The 24,789-nt window shown below is 38.4% G+C and overlaps 1 protein-coding gene across 4 annotated transcripts in view; it reads right to left on the reverse strand.

Moving 5' to 3' along the window:
• Positions 1–24,789, reverse strand: part of ptch1 (patched 1) — an 80,238-nt gene that overhangs the window by 10,134 nt on the left and 45,315 nt on the right. For all 4 annotated transcript variants that reach the window (XR_004219665.1, XM_031890958.1, XM_031890957.1 and 1 more), the window contains 12 exons: positions 24,047–24,178; positions 23,717–23,872; positions 20,283–20,381; positions 19,930–20,055; positions 17,160–17,278; positions 16,182–16,584; positions 15,345–15,654; positions 11,616–11,758; positions 7,897–8,077; positions 4,984–5,264; positions 1,360–1,497; positions 189–331 (listed from right to left, as the gene is read on the reverse strand). Coding sequence is in view for 3 of the 4 variants with exons in the window: in XM_031890958.1 (XP_031746818.1) it covers positions 189–331; positions 1,360–1,497; positions 4,984–5,264; positions 7,897–8,077; positions 11,616–11,758; positions 15,345–15,654; positions 16,182–16,584; positions 17,160–17,278; positions 19,930–20,055; positions 20,283–20,381; positions 23,717–23,872; positions 24,047–24,178 (2,231 nt within the window). In the remaining variant the exon portion in view is untranslated. The remainder of the gene's footprint in view (positions 1–188; positions 332–1,359; positions 1,498–4,983; positions 5,265–7,896; positions 8,078–11,615; positions 11,759–15,344; positions 15,655–16,181; positions 16,585–17,159; positions 17,279–19,929; positions 20,056–20,282; positions 20,382–23,716; positions 23,873–24,046; positions 24,179–24,789) is intronic.

A 24,789-nucleotide genomic window follows, 5' to 3' on the forward strand; every position in this document is an offset into this window, starting at 1 on the left:
AGGCAGACCTATATGAGGGCCCCATACACAAGTCAATAAGCTCCTGCCACCTGTACCTGTAGCTAGCATTTTTGCATTTTAATGCTATTCTCCAGATTAATGGTCATGTGGCTTTTCACCTACTATGTTCAAATTTATTTTAAGAGTTAAAAAAAATAAAAAAGAAAGCAGCTACTCCCTTAATATACCTGACAATAAAGTCGAACTCTGATCCAGCAAGCATTAGAACTCCCAATAGAGTAGATACAGCCCCATCCAGAACAGGTGCAAACATGTGCTCCAAAGCAAGAACAGCTCTGCGATTCTTGTCCCCAATAGCAGTGAGGAATGCCTGGGAAACAGAGAAAGCTTGTTAGATTGGAGTGCAGCAAACATGGAGTTTGAGAGCCTACAGTATGGTAGATATATCTTATACAGTACTCCTGAGAAAGAAACTAGTATGGTGCAGCTTTCCTGCCAGGCAGCGAGGTATATCTGACACTTAAATGGCTCAAAAAGGAATGAGCTTACTGCACACAAGTAAAATTAACATATAGTATTTGAAGGAAATACAGATGACATATTTATTAACCAAGTGAAGCTACAGGTGGTTCTTTACAGTTTGGAATAAACACTACCTACTAATTGGCATCCACCAACAGGGAATTTTTAAACCTTTTATTCAAATATAAGTACAACCTAACAAGAAGTGGATTAGAGATTGTGACTTAAGCAATTCACTTAGGCCTAGCCTCAATTTCTGGTTGACCTCCAAGTCCCTTAATCTCCCTTTACTAAGAACACCTATACTGATTGTAGGCTCTGCAAGGCAAGTGATGGACAGGGCTGCATTGGATATGGTACCTTCTTTGGTCCCACATGTGGAAATCCTCTGGATAAACACAGCACTATGGTTTTTGAGTATTCTGGAGTTTATACCAAGTAATATTCTATCAAAAATACTGGTGGTTCAGTCTGCCTTGCTTTGCAGAAAACTTTCTTGAGATGCCAAAGACATACTTTGATATATCCTAAATAAAAAATATCAGTAAAGTATAGTAAAAATCCCAAGCTGAATGTTACAAAATATCATGTTAAGTAATAACGGAATGGTGCAAAGCAATTGTGGTACTTCTATCCAGGCAATATAAGCAAACCTACAGTGGAGTCATCTGTTCTGTCTGTGAGGAGGCCTATGGCAGACAGAGTTTCAAAGAGCCAACTATCTGCAATATTTTCACAAGCCAGCCTACAAATACTTAATAAAATGAGGAGGATTCAACTCCACAACAGAAAGTTCTAAAAATCAAAACAAACTGAAAAAAAAAATTATAATAAAAAAAAGAGATTCTCTTCAATCTGAATATTTTGCATGCTTACCAAAGCAACATGAACAGTGAATTCCACTCCAATTCCAACTGAAGCTATCAAGATAACTACAGGCACTGCACTCAGTTTAATCCCTATGAGTCCCATCATGCCAAACAGTTCCACTGTCATAAGGGCCAACACCATGACCTGAAACAAAATAGGAAGGGGATGTTAGACTCTCCAGATTATCCGAGCAACTAAGCAGTTGTTTAAACAAATGATTGGAATATGAACAAAAGAGGCTTGCACAGAAAGAGAAGTAATAAAATCTAACAATATCAATCAAGTTGTAGCCTCACAGAAGAACAGTTTTTTGGCTGCTGGGGGTCAGTGACCCCAGTTTGAAAGCAAGAAACAGTCAGAAGAAGAAGGCAAGAAAATAAAAAACTATAAAAAATGAAGAACAGTTCAAAAGTGGCTAAGAATTGCTCATTCTATAACATCATTTCTATAACTTTAAAAAGTTAACTTAAAGTTGAAATACCCTTTAAGCAAATTATTCTCTTTTTTAAAAATAATTTCCTTTATCTCTATAATAATAAAACAGTAGCTTGTACTTGATGGTAGCTAAGCTGCATGAATCCATATTGGTGTCAGAAAATCATATTGGATTTATTTAATGTTTGAACTACTTTTAGCTAGCATGGAGAACCAAATTATGGAAAGATCTGTTATCTGGCAAATCCCAGCATTCCCGATAATAGAACCTATACAGGTATAGGACCCATTATCCAGAATGCTCTGGACCAAGGGTATTCCGGATAAGGGATCTTTCCGTAATTTGGATCTCAATACCTTAAGTCTACTAAAAAATCAATAAAACATTAATTAAACCCAATAGGATTGTTTTGTATCCAATAAGGATTAATTATATCTTAGTTGGAATCAATTACAAGGTTCTGTTTTATTTCTACATAGAAAAAGGAAATCAGTTTTAAAATTCTGAATTATTTGATGGGAGACGGGCATTCCGTAATTCGGAGCTTTCTGGATAACGGGTTTCCGGATAAGGGGTCCGATACCTGTATCTGTATATCAAATAGCATTGGTTGTTTGAGCCGACTAGAAAGCGCAGACACATTCCAGCTAAAAGCTTTTTAAGTTTCTAATTAAGTATATAATTTCAAGTTCTCTTTAATGTTTAGGGGCTTCTTTACTTTGCAAGATACTTTGTGAGATATTGCTCTAGTTTATGATGTGGTTCATTGTAATATGAGCACTTATTGCAATACAGATTTTTCCTATATGTCCAAGTGTGTTCTATGGACAAAAACCAATTAGGGGTCAATTAGAGCATAGAATGTTTACAAGAAATAAAAAGAACAGTCCACTGCCAAACAGCAAAAAACTTGTGTGGAACACTCCAAAGCACTGAATGGAGTTCATTCAACTCCATGCACAGCATACAGGGGCCGATTCACTAAAGGGTGCAAAAACTAATGTTATTTGTAGCATGCGTTAAAAATATTATCACTTCTTATATTTGGAGAATTAACAAATGATTCACAAAAAAAGACACTTGTCTGAATAAAGAAGCAATGTTATTGATGTTATTTATGTTGTGATGACATATTTTTAAGCAATATTTTAAACCATGCAATATATTTATGCGTTATTTCGTAGCACGCAATATTAGTGCACACTATTACACACGGAACCGTTACTTTCTGTAAACTACCAATCTGAAAATTATCATTTCCTTGAAAACTGGAGAATGCATCACTCTAGGACGATCACAAACTTGACAAAAACTGACTGCAAACTCAATCTTGTCACCACAATCACCAGCTGCAATGTTGTTTAGTAACGCCTACTCCTGGGAGGTGTTAAGTTTGACAGTAATTATAGACACATTTTATGCTTTTAAAGGACTTGGAAAGGCAAAGTCACTTGGGGGTGCCAAAATGTTAGGCACCCCCAAGTGACTTTAATCGCCTACCTTTTACCCCGGGCTGGTGCCCCTGTTGGGAGAGAACAGCACCAGCCCGGGGTAGCAATAGCGCTTCCTTCTTCCTGGTTCGTGAGTCGGCTTTTCACTCTACTGCGCATGCGCCTACCGCATAGTTGCAGCTAAACGAAGCAGGAAGAAGGAAGCGCATTGCCACATGTACCCCGGGCTGCTGCAGTTTTCTCCTAACAGGGGCACCAGCCCGGGGTACAAGGTAAGCGAAGTCACTTGGGGGTGCTTAACAACTTTGCCTTTCCTTGTCCTTTAACACTTAAAATATGTTTGTGAATTATGCGTTAGTATTATTTCTGTAAGATAATTATTGCAATGCGATGGAAATAATGCTTTGCAATAATTGTGATTTTTGCGCATGCGATATGAGTACTAACGCATATGAAATTACTTTGATTAATCGGCACTTAATTATCAAACACTTTTTAACACATAAAACTAAGCTAAGTGTTAACGACCTTTAGTGAATCGGCCCCACGGTGTACATTAGGGAATATAATTTCAATAATCCTCTATTACTTATAGCAGTTTATTTCAGTTATCAACATATCCACAAGGGGGACTGAACAACAGTTGTTGATATTGTTTGCTCCAAACCAACATTAAGCACACTTTCACCTTTACAGTTTCTGTTATTAGGGAGGGTAGAAATGACCCCCTTCTCAGTTTACATTGTAAACTATTTCCAGCAGGGCCCCCTTTAACCCTTGTATCGGTTATATTTGTTTGTAATCTGTATGTTGAGTCTACACACTCATTTATTGCACAGGGCTGTGTAATATGTTGGCCCTTTTTAAATACGTGCAAATTATATGGAGCTACCCCCAATTCGGGTTGGCATTTTCATTTGATTTAGCTGAAAATATCACTAAGGAGAAAAGTGCCTTCATCAGCTGACAGATATCAAGTTACGGTGAGGCCTCCTGGCTTTAGAAGGAGCTCTGATAGACTGACAGGAACAAAGCAAGCCGTTAACATTTTGTATGTTTTTCATTTTCAGCTTCTCTGTTAGGTAATTGCCAAGGAACAGAAAAAAACATACTGCTTCAAATAAGTATTTACAAAAAAAAAAAGCATTAAAGGGAAAGTAGAAAGGGGCTATTTCTATTCCATTTTACTGAGTTTTTAGAAATCCCTGTTTCAGGCCTTTTCCCTAGAAATATGGTGTTGGACATGTTAACCCTTTAACAACTGTGTGTATAAAATGAATGTAGAACACTCAAACTTATTAGGTAGAAGGGATTGAAAATCATGGGTTTTTGGGTTACTACCCAACCCTATGGGGGTAACTAGCCTATTAGAAGTCATCATTTCAGTACAAGTTATGGTTTAGAAAACATACCTTGAGACAATATTTTGAATTTATATTTATGGTAACAAAAATTTTTAAATGATTCCATAAACGTTTACCCTCTTGCTTTTTTTTTTTTTTAAATGCATTTTCCTTACAAAATGGTGGTGTCCCTAAATGGGGTGCAGGAATTAGGCTTTAAAGGTTTATTCTGTAACAAGAACCCTACCTTCTTTTCCCCTCCAAAAAGCGAATAAACATATCAAGGATGATGTAACATACATTATTCCACCAGAGAACCAGACATAAACAAACGTTGCTGGCTGCAGCAAGAGCTATGCCGAAAGGAATTTGACAGCAACAAAGGACCTTATTAACTTACAATGATTCCAGCAGTCCAAGGGTTCAGCAGAAAGACAGCACACACCAGAAACGTACAGGCCAGAACCACACTGATGGACAACAGCAGCCAGTGACGGAGACCAATGTATTGCTCCCAGAACAGGAAAGGGTAACCATTTGGGTAGCTCGACACCCCAAGGCTTGTATAGTTGTTACAGATTGCCCTCACTTTTTCTATAGCCTCCACAAAGTCGGATGTTTCCCGTAGACCATTGAGGTAGAAAGGAAACTGGACATATTCTATAGGTTCAGCTGCACGAACTGTAGAAAGGAAAATAAAAACATGCAGGTTGTTGTATTAAAAGGCCCAAATAAATGCATAATACATGCAAGGCAGCCAATGCCTTTTCCATAATAATGAAAAGATCTTTGTTGGAGAAAATGTCGGATGCATGTTCACTTAATAGTCTGGGAAATTTCATTTTTCTTGTTCCTTTTATCATGTAACTCTAGATCAACCACAAAAAGTAACTGAGAAAAAAGTATAGAAATTCCAGTTGGTCCTTCAGCAAGCTTTCAGTTATTTGACGCTGTGTGTTCCAGACCCCGCAGGGTCATTCAGTTGACATGCTAAACATGATTTGCCCTATTATAATCTCAACTATAAATTTTCTCTAAAACAAGACTTGGCAGGCTGCCACAGGGCTCTAGGCTTTGGCTACAGTAAAGCACAATATTTATTTATTTCTTTTATTGGCCAAATCACATTACAAATAGTTGAGGGAGCTCTGTTTCAATGCCCCATACTCTGGACTTTCTGCAAACACCTCCAGCACCAAACACACAAGCAATCTTTAGTCATGAAACCAGCCATCCAGAAAGCCTGCTTCACTCTTCAAAATAACATACAGTTTAAAACTAAAGCTAATTTAGGTAATAAAGCAGAATTTATTTTCAAGTCTAGAAGAAATAAACAGTTTACAGTTTAAAAAATTGATTTGTTGGCCTGGTAAAAGTAATATTTTAAATATGATGTATTTATGTAGCTGTGAAGTAAACAAAAACTAGCATCTAAAATGCATATTAGAATTCTAGATTTTTATTTTTTTTTAAAGAAACTTTTTTTTTTTAAAATAATGTGATTATTTGCCCAAAGTTTATTGCTTGGTACAACTTAGCAAACATTCTTTTATTTATTTTTTCATGATTATTAAAGGGGTTATTCACCATAAAAGTAACTTTAAGCATTATGTAGAGCATGATATTCTGACACAATTTGCAATTGGTCTTCACTTTTTATTTTATTTTTTTATTATTTAGCATTTTGTTTGACAGTTCTCCCGGTTGCTAGGGTTTAAAGTACCCTAGCAACTAGGAAGTGGTTTAAATGAGAAACTGTAATATGAATAGGAGAGCACCTGACAAAAAATAATAACTAAGAAAAAGTAGCAAAAACAATAAAATTGTAGCCTCATAGAGAAATAGTTTTTGGTTGCCAGGGTCAATGATCCCCTTTTGAAAGCTGAAAGGAGCCATAAGAAAAAAAGCAAATGATTCAAATACTATAAGAAAGAAAAAATGAAGACCAATTGAAAAGTTGTTTAGAATCAGCCATTCTACACACAGGAGATTTAGTAGGATGGTGTCGGATTGACAAATCGCATCCTGCAAGTTGGATGTAGATACATGGGTCAAAATACAAAAATCTGATGTGTAACCTACGTGCAAGCTTAGCCATCTAACACAACATTGCTGTTGGAAGGGAACGCTGCATGCTGCGTCTGAACACGATTTGATAAAAATCTGATGGAGTCTGAAGGACTTTTTTCTTATTGATATACACTGACTGTCAGAAGTAGATGCAAGAAAAAATGGACACCATCTGTCTTTATTTGACAGATTACAGCAGTGGGGTTTGAATTTGGTAGCATCCTACATTATCTCTTGCTGTTGTATGCAGAAAAAGTCTGACCCACAAAATATGATCAAAACATTCTGTGTTGTTTAGCCCTTAGCCATGGATGGGTTAATTTACTAAAACAGATAATAAAATTGCACCAGAGCTATACACTTAGGGGCACATTTACTAATCCACGAATCCGAATCACGAATGGGAAAAAATCGTACTGGAAACAAAAATTTCGGAAGATCGCAAATATCACGAAAATGCTTACGAAAAAATCGTATTAGTCACGATAATATTGTATTGACGATCCGAAAGTCATGAAATTTTCGTACCGAACAATTGTAAACAGTGGTAAAACCTTTACGATTTTTTCGTGCAAACGTGCGAAAAAGTCGTGCGCCGTACGAAAAAGTCGTGCGGACGCCCGAAAAAATTGTCGAAAATACGCTCGAAGCATTCGCATGAACACTCGAGCGTTCGTGCTTTTGTAAATGTGCCCCTTAGTCTACTGCTAGTCAGAGCAATTAACGCATGGGCAATAGCACTGGTGATATTTAGCACCCATATTCATAATTGAGCACTTTCTGCAGATAAAAATTATAACGTTTCTCCTGACATCTCCCACAAGTATTAATAAACTCAAACATGGAGACAGACATAAGTTCTGTGGGCAGAAAAAGCTAAGCCCCTAGGTTATACAAAGTATTCACAAAATATAAAACATATAAACCTTACTTAGAAACAGAATATGCAGCAATGGCCAGTGATATTCAGAACACACAATCAGACTACCCCTTTTCTAACCTGACACATTATGGAATTTACCTTAATTTAAACATTTTAGCTGCTTCTTGTTCATAGCCTGTGTGTATTTTAAGGCTTCCCCATTTCTCTAAATGAAATTGGAACTATAAAATGGGTGACAGAAATAAAATACACCAGCTTGCCGAGGTTATGGTAGGTCTGCACAATATCATCCAAAGCAGCGCTGGGCTGGAGGAAGTTGTTCATAAACATTTTAAAGGCCAGAGGCAAATTTCTACTCACTTGTCCTGGTCTCAGGCCTATCGTCTGCTTTGTCGTGGAGCCACTCAGGAGGGTGTGGGCGGATGTTGGCCTGGGAAGCAGCATAGGCTACAGGGTCATTACTCACCCAGGCTGTTAAGTAGATGTAGAAAGCATTTGGCTGAATAATCCCATCTGTATCCACCAACCGCTGTTTAGTCAGCTAAATCACAAGAGAAAGAAATGGCCTTTTAGACTACGTTTGCCAGAAACAGAATTTGAACTACTGTAAAACAAGCAGTGCTTACAAAACAGACTGTGAATAATGCCAACAAAAGTTATTATCAAGGAGGGTCAGTAGGTTAAAAAGGTGAGAAAATATGTGCAGGTTACAATTTATTTGCATTTATTGTGTTCATTTGCAACTTGGATGCATTTAATTGATTTCAGAGCTGCAGCACAATGTGAACATATGGTGCCACACATGCAAATACATACAAACATTTTTTGGCAGAAAAAATATAAATAAAATATTTAAAACAGGGTGCGGGTGCAATGGTTAGCACTGTGGCCTTGCAGTGCTGAGGTCTCTGCAGGCCTCATGTACAGTGCACTATGCAATGCCACAATCTGCCTTTTTTTTCTTTCACTTTTGGGACACTGCATGGTGCATTATGTAACTTGCCTTGGGCCTCTCCTACTGCTCCCCTCACTAACAGAGAACTGACTGTGTTAGCACTGTATTGGTAAGGGAAGGGAAAGGCACATAGGCGCCCCCTATCCCTTGCATATCATTCAGTAGGAAGGGGCACCTGCAACCCCAGCCTTAGCAAATTAGGCCTAATGTGCTCTCCCTACGTGGGTTTCCTCAAAGCTTTCCAGTTTTCCTTTCACACTTAAAAAACATAATTGGCTACTGATATAAATTGACCATAGTGTGTGTGTGGACTTCATTTAAGCTACACTGGGAGCTTAAATAATAATCATATTTTAAAAGGGAACATAAAATGTTTTATATACTTTGTACACTGCTTTCCACTTGGCCACTGCCCTATTACAATAGGGCGCTCAATTTAAGTTAGCTTTGAAACATGGTTGAATAATTGTTCTGTCCTATTCCTCAAAATCAATGATGCTGTGTTCAGCAAGGATCGTTTGTAATGCTCCACAAAGTTCTCTACCTTTAGATATATAGTCGGATGCACATTATTGCTGAAGGGCCCCTTTTACAATAAGTAACTGCACTGTAAATTGCAGATCCATATGATGTCGATTAAAAAAAAAAAAAATAGATAAACATCTCTGCTTTTTAATTACACTTGAACTGAATGGTATGGCAATGGATAAACAGTTGCTGCATTCCAAAGAAATACGATTCCCCATCTAACAAAAACATTTCTTCTTTCCCCTTGTAATTACACTAACAATCCTGTTCCATTCTTGCATCCAAGCCCCTCCTGATGGACCAGTGTGCTCAACAAATGTCTACAGCTGGGGGTTGGGGGAGGAAGGTGCTTTTGGGGAGGGATGACCAAGCTAGGGAAACATTCTGCAGAAACAAAGCAAGGAAGAAAAGAATGAAACCTGGCAAACATCCCTCTGCACGTCTGGGTGCAGTTAACCTCCGTTGTTAACACAGAAGGAAATGCCACCCAGTAAATGAAGGAAAGGCAATAAAAAGGAAAACATCTGTATGAATTCTGTTAAGACTTTCCTTCTCTGGCCTACTTGTTTGCCAATGTTAAATGCTGTTTAATATTAAGTTGTCCACCCTGCTGATTAGTCTCTTTGTGCACTATCATCAGTTTAGTTCAACAAAAACTGGATTTGGGTTAGATATTCGAATGTTGGCTCTCCTTCATACCTTCCATGATTTAAGGAGGTGCTATGGCCTCCTGGAAGGGTTTAGACTAAGAAACCTGAGTTTTCAGAAACACTTTTCAAAATAAAAAAGTTTAAATGATATGACCAAGTATGAGATTATAACTATACTGTGGTGATATCCATTTATAACCACCAGGGACACTGTATTACTGCCACTTCTAGGAATTCCTTCAGTAAGTTAAGCACTTTGGCAGCTTCAAAATTAATTGACTGCACTGTGCAAGCCAAGAGCTAAGCCTTTATATATTCATTTCTAGTTAACAGATCACTGAAGCCCATACAGAACAATTACTCTAGGTGTAGTACATAGTGCTTATTTTATAATACAAAAACAAAAAATCCATGAATTATTGGGTGTATTGACTGTTATAAACGTCCGAGCAGCTTTTATCACATTTTGTGTTTTCAAATAATTAAACATCTTTGAGTGAAAAATCATAAAATTCTTAAGAAAATTCACTGTAACCCTGTCCAAATTCAATGAAAGTCAGTCAGCCTCAAGCAGTTTTAGTCACAAGCACACTCTGGGACAGAAGGCAAGTCATTTGATTGCTAGAACTTAGAGCCATTGTTGCTTACTCTGGGGATATACCATTCCTTTATAACACCACCCAAAAAAAAATCAGCCCTCCAACAGAGTCTGTGGTTAAAACAATAACTTATGTGCATATGGTATTAATATTAAAGAGAAACTATGCCAACTTTGCCAGCAGGAAAGGAGGAGGTCTATGTAAAAGCCAGCCTGTAGATAGTGTTAGACATTTGTAGAGAAAATATCACTAAAAAGCAATAACCTCAGTTTACCTAACATTTATTTACATGTGGTTTGCCAAAGACCTAAAGTACCAATTACGATAACTCAAAATATATGTTCTGCCTACTCATTCACATGATTCAAATGTATTTTTGTAAAGCTGAGAAATACCTATAAAACATGGTGCTCATCATTTAAACTAGTAGTATGTACCTAAATACAAAGTTGTGTCAACAGGTTTTTAATCATTAAGCCAGTAAACAGCCCAATGCTCATGGTGTCTTTCCCAACTTCTATCACATTTTAAAACCAGTTCACCAACAGCGATATTCCAATGTCAATATTTTTCTTCCTATTAATATAGTTCAACATTCAGGAAGGATGACAGCAAAAAAACATACTGGTAAGTGAGCAGGTTTTTGATTTATTGGACCCTGGTATTTCGCTTTGGTAGGAAATTGAGACTGCAACACTGGGAAATGAACTGATTTGACTAAATAAATTATAGGAAAAAATACTGCATAATCTGCCAGCATGCTAAATAAAGCATTACAACTGATGGCTAAACATCTAGCCAGCAATTAAAGGAGAAGGAAGGGCAAAGTCACTTGGGGGTGCCAAAATGTTAGGCACCCCCAGGTGATTTGATTCGTCTACCTTTTACCCCGGGCTGGTGCCCCTGTACGGAGAGAACAGCACCAGCCCGGGGTACCTGCAGCACTCACTTCTTCCTGCTTTGCGAGCGCGTGCATGTGCAGTAGAGTGAAAAGCTGAACTTTAACAGAGAAGTCAGCTTTTCACTCTACTGCGCATGCGCCTATTGTGTTAGTCTTAGCGAAACGCAGGCGGAAGGAGGAAGGGCATTGCTCCAGGTACCCCGGGCTGGTACCCCGGGCGATTAAAGTCACTTGGGGGTGCTTAACATTTTAGCACCCCCAAATGACTTAGCCTTTCCTTCTCCTTTAAACCAAGGAGTGTTTGACTGAATTTTAAATATAAATAAAGTATTTTTTCCCATTTCTTTGTGTGTGTGCTTATTTTCAAGTGAAAAGATAAGAGAGATATATCCTGCCATAAGGCAAGTAGGTCAGTTGAAGCTGTGGTATACTTGAAGTAACATTACCTGGTTGAGGTTAATAGGTTTATCAGAATTGCCTGTCTGTATTAGGAGCTTGTAAGCAAGCACAGCATCATCAGAAGCATTTCTGTAGTCATTGTGTGTAATTTTCCCAGCCTCCCATTCACGATCAAACGTATCTTGCAATCCTATATTGAAAAGACAAAAAGAGAGTTCAAGAACAAAGCTTTCAGCTGATGCATTATTGTGAATATTACTATTTATCTAGACCAGTGATCCCCAACCAGTGGCTCAGGGGCAACATGTTGCTCACCAACCCCTTGGATGTTGCTCCCAGTGTCTCCAAAGCAGGTAGTTATTTTTGAATTCCTGACTTGGTGGCAAGTTAAGTTGAATAAAAACAAGATTTACTACCATATAAAGCCTCCTGTAAACTGATGGTGTGCATAGAGGATACCTAATAGCCAATCTTCATGAGCCACCTCCATGAACTTTTATGATACTTTTATGTTGCTCTTCAAGTCTTTTTTACATTTGACTGTGGCTCACGTGTAAGGTTGGGGATCCCTGATCTAGACAGTTAAACACTGACATCTGAAGATGAAAAAGAATTTCTCCTTTAAACTCATAGTAGCAAATGAGTACAGGTATAGGATCTATTACTTGGAAATCCATTATCCAGAAAGCTCCAAATTATGAAAAGGCCATCTACTATAGACCCCCTTTTAATGAAATAATTACAATTTAAATAAAATGTATTTCCTTCTCTGTAAAAAAAAAAACAAAAAAACGGTACCTTGTACTTGATCCCAACTAAAATATAATTAATCCTTATGGGAGACCAAAAAATGTTTTTTTATGTTTTAGGATTTTTTTAGTAGACTTTTTTAGTAATACAGTGATCCAAATTATGGAAAGATCCATTAACCTGAAAACCCCAGGTCCCGAGCATTCTGGATAATAGGTCCCATAGGTACTTAATATGTAAACTATACTGTTTCAGGCAAAAACTACCATTCTTAAAATATTAGGTTAAGAAAAGATGCACTAGCTAATAAAAATATTTCAACTTTTGGACTCTAAATAAAATCTCAGCTGCTTCTTGAGCACAGTGTGAGTGAACATGATTTTGTCAATTTGTTCCATGTGTTCAACTTGTGCAGCGAAACTAGACGCGGGATGTGCTGCCAGCATGTGTAAAAATCACAGCCAACATCTATTCAGTTCTTTACAGCTTCTTCCATCTCTGCCATCCTTTCAGGAGGAGAGGGAAGGGAGATGAGCAAACTAGTAAAAGAAAGGAAATGAATCATAGCACACACACACGGGCCATTGAGAACACACTTAACGCAGTGCACAGAGCTGGAGATATAAAACCACACAGCCCAAGTGAGAAAGCAAAAGTAGGGAGGTCTTAGAAATCAAAATCACTTTTACAAGATATATAGATATCTCTGTGATCTTCTTCTGCCACAAAGAAATCTCTTACAGCATTGAGAGAGCTTGACGGAACACATTTAGGGCTCTGGCACACGGGGGAGATTAGTCGCCCGCGATTAACTCCCTGTTCACGGGCGACTAATCTCCCCGAGTTGCCTACCCCTGCCATCCCACCGGCGAACATGTAAGTCGCCGGCGGGATGGCAGACGCGGCGGCGCGATTTCGCGCAAATCGCCCCGCCGCGTCTGCCATCCCGCCGGCGACTTACATGTTCGCCGGTGGGATGGCAGGGGTAGGCAACTCGGGGAGATTAGTCGCCCGCGAACAGGGAGTTAATCGCGGGCGACTAATCTCCCCCGTGTGCCAGAGCCCTTATTGTAAAAAAAAAGAAAAAAAAAAAAAAAAAAAAAAAAAAAAGGTTCCTCTGGATCATGCACTTCATACAGCAGTTCTTGAACAATATGCAAACTGACTTGTGTATCACTTTAGCAGCTCTGCACAGAATCAGAGAAGGAGTGTGACATTTTTGTTTGGGGAGGATACCAATAGAAAGCTTTCCATTTGAAAACGTATAATTATATATGAATATATAGCACTTAACCTAAAATTTTTATTGTTCTCCACCTACACCTAGGGGGCTCATTCATGAAACCACAATTCATTCATGCTTTGGTATCGGGACTATCTTTTGGCCAGGTTGGATCTGTAGAGTGCCATTGAGTCCTATGTAAGGCTTCCAAAGTCATGCATTGAAGTTTCAAAGTCAGAAAGGTTTTCGCACCGTTTACGATCGTTCGGATCCAAAAATTTAGTGACTTTTGGATCGCAACCACAATATTTTCGTACAACCGGGAAAATAATTTTTGGGACATTTTCTGCCGTTGTTAGATTGGTACAATCAGATGTTTTGTTTTACAATGTGTATGCAGGTTTGCTTGGAAGTGCTGGTCACTTAATAGCATAAACCGTTAGCTTTTGGTACTCCATCCCCATGGGTTTAATTAATTTGCAGATTAGCACTGCCTCCAAGTTACACAGAAAATGTTGTTTTACCATCCAGACAGACTCTGAAAATTGCATAACTCCATGTGACATTAAGCAAGACTACCACAGAGATTTGTCTTGACAAGGCTGGTTATCTTAATCACTCTATGGCCATATGGTATAGCTAAAAATCTCATTTTTATTAATGCAGCACAGACGGTTTATGCAGCAATAAAATGCATGTGCACGAATATTCTAAAATATAGTATAAAACAAAAATAAACATTTTTTATATTTGGGTAACTATGCACTTCTTTTTTGCCTAAACCTTTAATACATTTTTTTTAACTTGATTGTGTTTCTTAACATCGTACTGAAATGTCTTTTTGTGGGGTAATGTCTCTGCAACAGTGAAAGGAGTACAAGGAGACAAGTAAAATCTTGCCCTGATCTGAGAACAATAAACCATGTCTCAGTGAGATTACATACTCCCAGACCTACCCAAAGGAGACTGTGGCTAAAAACTGCCATGCCACCCAGGTCTATTTAGCCACAAAACCACAAATGACACACACACACACAGCACTCCCTCCCTCCTCTAACCCCACAAGAAAACATGAACAAAGTCATTTAGAACTAATCAAAATATGTAGTGACATCTGTTTTAAACAGAAACCACTTAAAAAAAAAAAAAAAAATATATATATATATATATATATATATATATATATATTTGCAGACCAATTAAAAATGTACAAAACTTCCTAGAAGGTTAAAGTCACACATGGATTGTTATATAGTGGCACTGTACAACTGGTTGTCACCAATCATTTCTGATGGTGGACAATGACAAACCTCTGTAACCATGCCACAACCATGCATCTGCTGCCAGAATGATTGTAAGATAAGACAGCTATACACAGAGCCAAACTGTCGTGCAATGTACAGGTCTCAAACAAAATTTTGTGTAGGTCCCTTACAGAGCTGTTTTCATAGGCTGTTATACAATCCCATCAGATGACAACTGTTCTGTCCAGCCTACAAGTCTAGCCTGCTGATGCTTCCCAGTGAAAGATCACCAGCTGACCTTAAAGTGACAGGTGCTGCATTTCTTGCTCACATATGAACCAGTTTTTTGGCCTCAGGGTCAAGTCTGACTATATACAATATACTACTCATTCGCTTAGAACGTGATTCAATGAAAGTACATTCTCTCTAGCTAGCAGGCTAAGAATTAGCCTAAATAAGGATGAGTATTTAAAAAACACACTAGATTTGTTAAATAGCCTTTGATATTAAGAGATAAACATTGGACTCCTTAAAGCTTTGCATTTTGTAAATTGCCTTACCTTGCAGCCAATCTCGAAAGTAATGCAGCCACATCCTAGGAAGCTGTTTGTTACCCTCCAGCAACACATATTTCACCCCGGCAAAGCTCTTGTGAAGTTCATAAAGCAAGCGCTGAGCACGAGGATAGTCTGCTTTCTGTGTTACTACATACATGTGGTAAAACGAAAAGTACTTGAACTGCGTGGCAATAAAGTCATATTCCCTGGTTTCTCTCGGTACAATGTCGGTCAAATCTAGTCCATCTCGCACTCGAGTAGTTCCATAAAGGCTGACACTAAGAAGGGCTAAGAAAACCAATATGACCGCAACCTGAAGAAGGAAAAATAAATCAGTTATAAGTTATGCTGCAAAATATAAAGCTACCTCTGACAGCAACAAGCAAAGAATTTGATGGCATAAAAAACAGCCATTTAGTCTGCCCTTTAAGTTCACTTTTACAATTTGAATCTGTTTTTTTAATTATTTATTTTTGGAATACACTTATAAATGTTATTTACATTATATAACATCTTAGTTGCCCACCTTTAGTGTCCTCTAAAATAGCAGCATAACTTCCTTTTTACTTTTAGTACCTCTTTATCTTTATAGCTTAGATAAGGTTGATTACCACCACAACTACATTGGTTCCTTGTCATTTGCAGGTTGCGTAGATTTCCCTCAAATGAATAACCCTATCCATAAGTGTACAGAAATTAGAATTTGTACATGCCTTTCTTCTGGTCTGTGTTATCCTGGCTGAAATGCTTCCAGACAAGAATGTATTTATATGTAAATAAAAAGACAGTTTTAAAATGTGCAATTGCAATATTTTTTAAAGAAATAACTAAAACACTTACTTTAGTGTTTGGCTTTAACAGGAATGGAGCGTAGTGCTTTTCTGCAAAGGAAGACAATGTCCACTTTGTGCATGGGGGCTCTATGCAGTGCACTCCGGATTCAGAGAATGGAGAAAGCAGGTCTCGAGTGGAACTGGTGCTCTCTGGAGTCTGGCCGCTTACATCCTGAGGTGATGGTGCGGCTGGCTGCACTGATATTTCAGATCGAGGCTCTGCTGTGGTGTAATACAACTGCGTTCGTGGATCATATTCGGTCCGTAGCTGGACTGTTGACTGCATTGTGATTTGTGTTTCATGAGCAAAGCTGTGACTGCTGTAGGGTGGAGGTGGGCTGTAACGTGTGTTGTCATTGTTGTCCGTATAGGCCTGGGGTTCAATCTGAATCACTCTGCTCACGCAGGGACTGAAGGGAAAAATATGTACATTGTTAGCTTTGATTTAATAACAACGAGTGACATGAAGTAGCATCTCCCACAATAAGCAATGAAGCACTTAAATGTACGAAGGGCATTATTTGCCCTAAATATATTACAGCATTTGCCCATTACAACAAAATCCTTAATCTCTATGAAAATTCTCATTCATCCAGGTCATGATATACCATATCTAGTAGAATTCAGTATAAAACAACTGTACTTTTCTGAGATTTCTTGAAAACTCATCCAAATGGCTTCTTCAGTTCAAAATGAACACTGAACTAAAGAAGCCACTTGGATGGGTGGTGAAACGTTTTTAAAGAAAACTCAGAAAAGTACAGTTGTTTTAGGGCTCTGGTACACGGGGAGATTAGTCGCCCGCGAGCAGGGAGTTTTGCCGCGGGCGACTAATCTCCCCGTGTACCAGAGCCCTTAGACTTAATTCTGCTAGATACTGTATATCATGACCAATTGTTTTATAGTTCTACTAGTTAGTTTATATCCATAATCTCATTTGGTACAAGAATGTTGCTAGTGAATGTTTCAGTTTAGGTAGATTTACCTGCTGAAGCAACAGAAGATATCAAGCCTGCGGACTTCCCTGCGATAGAGGTCCATGCTTAGAATAGCGGGAAATATCAGCAAGACCATGGCAAAATTAAACACCACAACAACAGCAGCCTGGGATTAGACAAAACAACAGCTGTAAGACATGTGAATATTTACACGCTGACAACAAAATTCTCACCAATGTACAGATGAGACAACAGAAGCTATTAAGAAAGAGTCTCAAGCCCTGGGTTAATGGCAGACAAGAAGGTTTCTCTGCTGCGAAATAGACGGCTGGAACTGCCCTTTCCACCTCCTATTGAGTTTAATGGAAACCACCTGTGGTACACATTTTTGGGCTGAAAACTGTACCAGTGATCAGCTGTGGTTTCAGTGCTTCTTCACTGGTTGAGAATCCATCTGGACTGATATTAGCTTTAGAAAGTTTGTAATTGTCTATGGCAAATCATTGCAGTAAGCAGATGGTAAAATGGCAACCCTTGTATAGTCTGTTTTCTGCCTGTCAAGCCATGGACAGGCTGAAGTTTCAGGGAAATGCAGTTCAAGGTGTGGTTCATCTTTAAGTTAACTTTAAGTATGTTATAGAACAGCTAATTTAAAGCAACCTTCTTCTTCTGACTCTTTCCAGCTTTCAAATGGTGGTCACTGACCCCGAAGCTAAAAGACAATTGATCTGTGAGGTTACAGTTTTATTGTTATTGTTAATTTATAATACTTATTTTTCTATGGAGGTCTCTCCTATTTATATACCAGTCTCTCGTTAAAACCACTCCCTGGTTGCTGAGTTAATTTGAACCACAGCAACCAAACAACTTCTGAAATTCCAAACTGGAGAGTTACTGAACAAAAAGTGAAACAAGTAAAAAAAAACCCACAAATAATAAAAAATGAAGACCAATTGCTAATTGTTTCTGCATATTACTCTCTACATCATACCAAAATTTAACACAAGGGTGAACAACCCCTTTCACAAAAGATATAGCTTTTTTCATAGTTTTTATTTACAGCTGAAACATTTAGTTAAAGTATCCGAAAGGTATGGAGAACGAAACACATGCCCCATCACTGTACATCCAAAGAAAACAGCTTTGTAAGCCCTTTTGAGCAGGGCCCTCTTCACCTCCTGTATTGGTTTCTGATCGCTTTGCATTTAATTATGTTCAGTGTATAAACCAATATATCGAACAGCACTGCAGAATATGTGTATAGTATAGGACTTTATAAATACATGTTAATAACAATTGTGAGAATAATAGGTTTTGCTTTACACAAGCTGTGTGCCACATAATTGAGTTCTTGCAATAGTCTCTAATCAGAAACTTTCCATCTGCACTGCCCTGTTTTATGCAACAACCACTATTAATGAACAGAATTGACTTTTCTTGGTGTAAAAAATGGTTTGGGGCCCCAAAAAAATGTTGCTTTAAATGATGCTTTAACCATTCCATATAGACTAGGAAAGCAATTTGCATGTTACCTGAAAACCATTTAAACCCTAAGAATAGTTTTATGCTTGTCTAAGAAACAAAAGACTTTATAAGCAGAAATGATTTGTGGTTCAAAGCCCCCACACAGATGCTGCACCATGAGAAATGTGCAGAAGTGTAATGAACGAAGTCATACAGCTGCTGTAGCAAATGATCTGTTGATATCTGCTAGACTATACAAGCCCTTCCTATTTAGTCCTGTTTAAGGCCTCTGCAAGTTTTCAGTGTTCCAGTGTTTGAAAATCTGCTGGTTACTGCCTATAACTGATGTCAGAGAAGAATGGGAAGTCTGTACTAGAATTACCCGGAGAAAAACTCCCAATCCTTCTCAGATGGGGCCCTGCCCAAGGTATGAGTGTTTTCTTTGCCATTCCTAGCAGACCACACAGGGAGAGTGGGTGTACTTCTTAGCTTGAAGTGATGAGCAGATGAGGAGGCCTGTCAGCTACACTCCACATTACAGCTGCCCATCTGCAACTCCCTTCTTTATCTTGCTGCTGTGAAAAGCCTCTTTTAGCCCAATACATGACTACAGCTTTACCCATTATCTAGCCAGGGAAGAGGCTTAGAAACATGACTGGGATTTTGCCAAGGGGAAGCTCTAAAAAAATGAACTAATGAACTGCTGGCATTTTCTGCCTCTGTGGACTAAATTATAAAAGGACAGTAAAAATGCACATTAGTGGAAAAAAATAGAACCATAGCAAAAAATATTTTTTGTAGGAAAATAAAATAAAAAAAGATATAGTTAATTATTAAAAAATCCCTGATAAAGTATGTTACCATACATTAATTTTTGCAGCAGAAGCACGTCCCCTAAAAGGATTATATATCCCCCAGCATTACTTAAAGGGGTAGATCTATGTTAAATTAAATTTTAGTATAATGTAAACATTGATATTTTAAGACAATTTGCATTTAGTCTTCATTTTCTATGGTTTGTCAGTTATTTAGCTTTTTGTTCTGCAGCTCTTCAGTTTAGTATTTCAGCAGCTATGGTTGCTCGAGAGCAGTTTACCCTAGCAACCAGGAATGGTTGGGAATATGAATAGAAGGTGGGCTGCATGAATCACCAGTAAACACTGTATACAGTGCAAAAGTTTTATAGGGCAAACAAATACAATTTTATATATTTTATACATATTATAAAACACCTCTTATCCACATGCACATGCTTCTATCGTTTAAGACTAAAAAAAAAAAAAAATAAATAAATTGAGAGAAAAAACAACTACAAAATGTTACTGAATTGTATTTTAATTCAATAGTACTTACTTGGAGGGAAAATGCCCGCAGTGCAGGAATAGGTATCAAGGCAGCCATGAAGAATGCAGTCACATTGCTAATAGACGTAAGGGCTACACTTGCTCCTGTCCGCTTTAGACACTCACCAGTCCTGTCCTAGTTAACGATAAAGAAAAATTATGGAGGCAGTTCCTAAATCAGGATTCATTCACAATAAAGTCAAATGTAAACTGAGATACATAAGTTAATTCCATGTTTTAAGTTTTTGTGCACATCCGTAGAGTTTGTGACATCCATAGAGTTAATACATAAACAAATGCAGAGGAAAATTGCCTCCTAGGCAAATACCTGAGTAGAGAGTTTTTTTTAAGGTTGGTAATTACCTCAAATGGAATCCTTTTATTCTGCCCAGTTTCACTAAAAGCATGTGCCAAAAGGAAGACATCATCTACACCAACCCCAAGAGCGAGAAAAGGCAAAACCTGAGGGGAACAAAGCAACCAGTCAGCAATCATCACAGACACAGCCTTTCTGTGTACGCTTGGAAACACTTCCGTCTAGTTCTGAGCACGGCCTCTGCAGTCACACTGGGGTAAAATAAGGTCACATAAGCTCAAACAGATTTATAATCAATCACCTCCAATTTAACTATTTTAAAAAATAATAAAATAGGTACAGCCCTGTGCTGTGGTTTCAAATTAAAGACAATGTAGCATACTATTTAATCTAATTAATTTTAATATTTACACCCAAGCATTACACCTGATAATCCAGAATATTCTAAACTAAAAAGTATCACACATTAGGCTGAACTGATTGCTTGCCCACACTTTTTACTTATACATCAGTAATTTAGAGCAAAGGTTTTTCTTTACTTTTCCAGTTCAAGTTCCCCCCAAATTCAACATTTGGTCAGGGCCCCTGATCCATTCAACCATAGTTTCAAGAATTTCTACAGTTAAAAAATGTTAGCTACAGTTGTAAGCTAATTAAGACAAAAAAAATAGACACTGTACCTAAAGCTCCCCCCCTAAATGTCCATGGGTTTGGGCCCCACCAGCCAATCACCCTGGGCTAAACTTGGGGGGCAGCCCCACAGTTTTGTAACCTCTGATTTGAGATCCCTTTATGGGAGAATATAATTAGACTTGAGATATATCCAAGTGGAAGGTGCAACCTTATTCTCTTTATTATTTTAACCTCTGAGAGTATGAAAATCAAACTGTCTGCCTCAAATGTACATGCAAAATTATTTCGACTTGTGTTCAGGAATAAATTATACTGTATTTAAAGGGGAACTACCATGAATGGGAATCTGCTTAACTTGGCTTAGTACTGACAGGCAACTTGTGTTCTGTGCAGTGAGTGGGAGTGGTCCAACCATTCTTGACAGACATTTAAAGTTCAACCTGCAAATCTTTCTTAACTGAAAAGACTTTGAAGAAGGTCTAAAAATTCATCCCAATTCACCCCTTACATTGCCTGACACTTCCCATCTCACTAACCTGAGTCACTAACAAACACCTAGAACTTTATTTCTTGGTTATTTATGAGAAAAACATGAAAGCAACCACGTATCTCTTGCTTTTTTGAGCAGAGGCAATCAAATTATTTAGCAAAATGCCCCAGCAATTTGAAACATACATGGCAAGTGAGCTGGCAAATGATGTGGGAGTTGTAGTTAAACCATAACTTTAGGCATCCACTTGCACATTCCCATAAAACTACAATTTTACTTTTGTATAACTTATAAATAAATGTTGCAGGAACAGTAACATGTGCTACTGTTTGTGCAATAATATTGTACTCACTCTTTATATGTATGCAAGCTAATTGATAACAGAATAAATGGCCATTTCTTAAGAGTACATGGACTGGCTCTAAGCAGAGTAAGTGCTACAGACTGACCAGGTGGGCCTGATTAGACTCAGCTGGCCAATCAAGAATCCTGAAAGCCGGGCTGGTCAGTCTATAGGAGAGCTCTGACTGAGAGACACAGGGGGGTGTCTGTGAATCCAACATACAGGAATCTATGTGCCTTTACACACACAGTTGCCTGTGCAGAGATCTGTAATAATGCTGCAATTGATGTGTCACTGGTATGGGAGAAGTCTCTTTTATACACTCTTTTGTTACACCTGTATCTGGCTACTGCAGTAAGATTTGTATCTGCGTGTGTAAACTGCAGGAGGGTGACTGGCAGCTGATCTAAGCCTGCTGGTGAGCAGCACAAACCCAAATGCAAAAGAGCCTGAAGTGCTGTGTATATGTGGATATAAATAATAAGCTGCTTTACTGTTATAAGTACAAATGCAGCTTCATCAGAACCCAGCCCAGCCGGGCTAGATTCCTTTAGTTCCCCTTTGCACATATTGAACATGCTATTGAGGGGTGTGGCCTCATGACATGCCACAGCAAATCAGCTTTCAATCTGCTCCTTCACTCACCCAGACCAGGGGAGCCAGAGATTCTGGAGGGTGGGGGGTGAGAGGCTGCTTCACTAATTAGCCATAACTTTGTAACAGTGCAAAATTTTTAAAACCTATCAATAAGACTTTATATTTTCAATATTATAAAAACATTTTTTATGACTGTTCCACTTTAAGCATGCCTTTGTATGTGCAAAAAAATTGCCGTTTTTAAGAGATGTTCCAAACACATAAACAAACATCTTATACACTCATTATTCACAAGTTGTTTAATGCATGAAGTTTGGTATGCAAAGCTAGAAAATGATAATGATATAAATTAAATGATAAAATGTTAAATATGCTGCAGTATGAATGCAAATCTAAATATTCAGGAGAGTTATGCCAATTAATTGCATGCTATAAACTTAGATACGTGCTTAAAAACAATGCATTGGTACTATTGGAGCTAAAATACTGTCTAGTATTTAGAATTATAACCTAATTGTGTTTCAATATAACATACTATGAGAAACAGAAATAATAAGCATATCATTTTAATAAATGTGATTATTTGCATACACCTTCTCTGTAAGGGGCTCAAGAAACCACAGTTTGCACTTAGTCATCCCATTTGGATCTAGCTTGCTTAGGCCTTACTTTAGGCTAATGCCACACGAGACGTAGGGCAGATATTTTCGGCAAGCGTAAAAGCGCTTGCTGAAAATTCCGCCCTACGCCTCCTACATGTGCCTGCACCCGAATGAATGAGATACGCTCGGGTGCAGGCACATGTAGCCGAAATACGCATAAAAACGCAAGATAATGCAAAGTCTCATGTTTTCGGCTACATGTTCATTCGGGTGCAGGCACATGTAGGAGGCGTAGGGCGGAATTTTCAGCAAGCGCTTTTACGCTTGCCGAAAATATCCGCCCTACGTCTCGTGTGGCATCAGCCTTAAGACACAGATTTTAAACAGTTGACTAGAAGGGGGAGGGATTAAAGTCATGTTTAAGGGACCCAGTCCAAAGGCTATCACATGCAATTTTGGCGTGAATACTTATTTCCTATGTTTTTTATTTCAGAACAAATACCATGTTGGGTGTTAGGCTTATCTGTAGCAAGAGCCTGGATAACGATTAGTCAGTCTTGAATATACTACATGCTCAATTAGTCAATCTTAAATAACTCACACACTCTTCAAATTATACTGGATAAACACAGGTTTGTAAAAGACTGGGGACTTTTTACTGATTAAAAGGATCAAAGCAAGGAACTTGCCCAAATTCAATAAAAATATAAAAATATCACAACTTTAAAGCCTATATATTTATCAACAGCACCCCCCCCCCCAAAAAAAATGAACTAGTACCTTTTAGAAATATATTTAGTACAATGGAGTTAATACCTGAGTTGTTGCTGCATTAAAGGAAATTCCAATCAATGAACACAGACCCAATCCAGCAGCCACTGAAAGCGCAACCAGCAAGACTCCTGCTAGCCCTACGGCACCCTGAGACTTGGCACAGTCCCACCTCAGCATGGTTAAACAGGCATAGGCAAGCTGCAAATGGAACACATGGAAAGAAAGCATATCACTTTAGAATGCCCCGTTACCCCCAAAACGTTTGCAAATGATTAAGATAGGGTTACTTTAACATGCATGTTCCAGCTATAAACTGGTAGGGTGCCATGCCTTCATGTTCTTGCAGAAAATGTGTTAATGGGCTTGACTCACCATCAGCAGATAGCCACTTGCAACTCTGATAACGCTCACATCGGAGAATGACTTGAGAATATCATCCAGTGTAGTTGTAGTAAAAGGGAGAACTTTCTGTGAGGAGTTCTGTGGAACACTTTGATGTACAACCTTACGAAAACAAACAGCCGAATTTAGAGGAAATTGTTTTTTAATTAATGAAATAAAAAAATGACTACAGGAAACATTTATTCAAGTACACCAAACCCATGCCCCGTATTCCACATGGCAAGACCACATTTAGAAAAGACAGCATTTGGAGTTGTACTGAGAAAACAACACAAGGCAGTGGCTAAGTGTTCAAGGCCACTGGGAGTTGTAGTTCACAAAGGCTGGACAGTTGCGAATTTGACAGGCTAGGATATCCAGACTTTTACTTGCAGGGAATTGACACTTCAAGTCAAAGTCTTTTCCTAAGGTGTGCAATGGACAAGGGGTTAACCATAATTCAGCAAGTATGGCTACAGGAAGTTTGTGGAATTGTATCACTTCAGGGACAAACCTAATACTAAAGTGATACAGAGCCTTCAGTTACTGCAGTATACAACTCTGCAGCGGGCGGGCGGTATTACACATCACCTCACGGAGGTGAAAGAATTTCAGGCAGTGCCTTTGTTTTAATTGGTTGGCTGGTTTTCAGAGGTCACATGCAACTCAGAAGAGGTCAGTGCCTGGGAAACAAAGGCCAGAAAATGTCACATGACCTCACCAATGGGACTGCA

This window comes from Xenopus tropicalis, chromosome 1, assembly GCF_000004195.4.
Source record: "Xenopus tropicalis strain Nigerian chromosome 1, UCB_Xtro_10.0, whole genome shotgun sequence".
Taxonomy (NCBI): Eukaryota; Metazoa; Chordata; class Amphibia; order Anura; family Pipidae; genus Xenopus; species Xenopus tropicalis.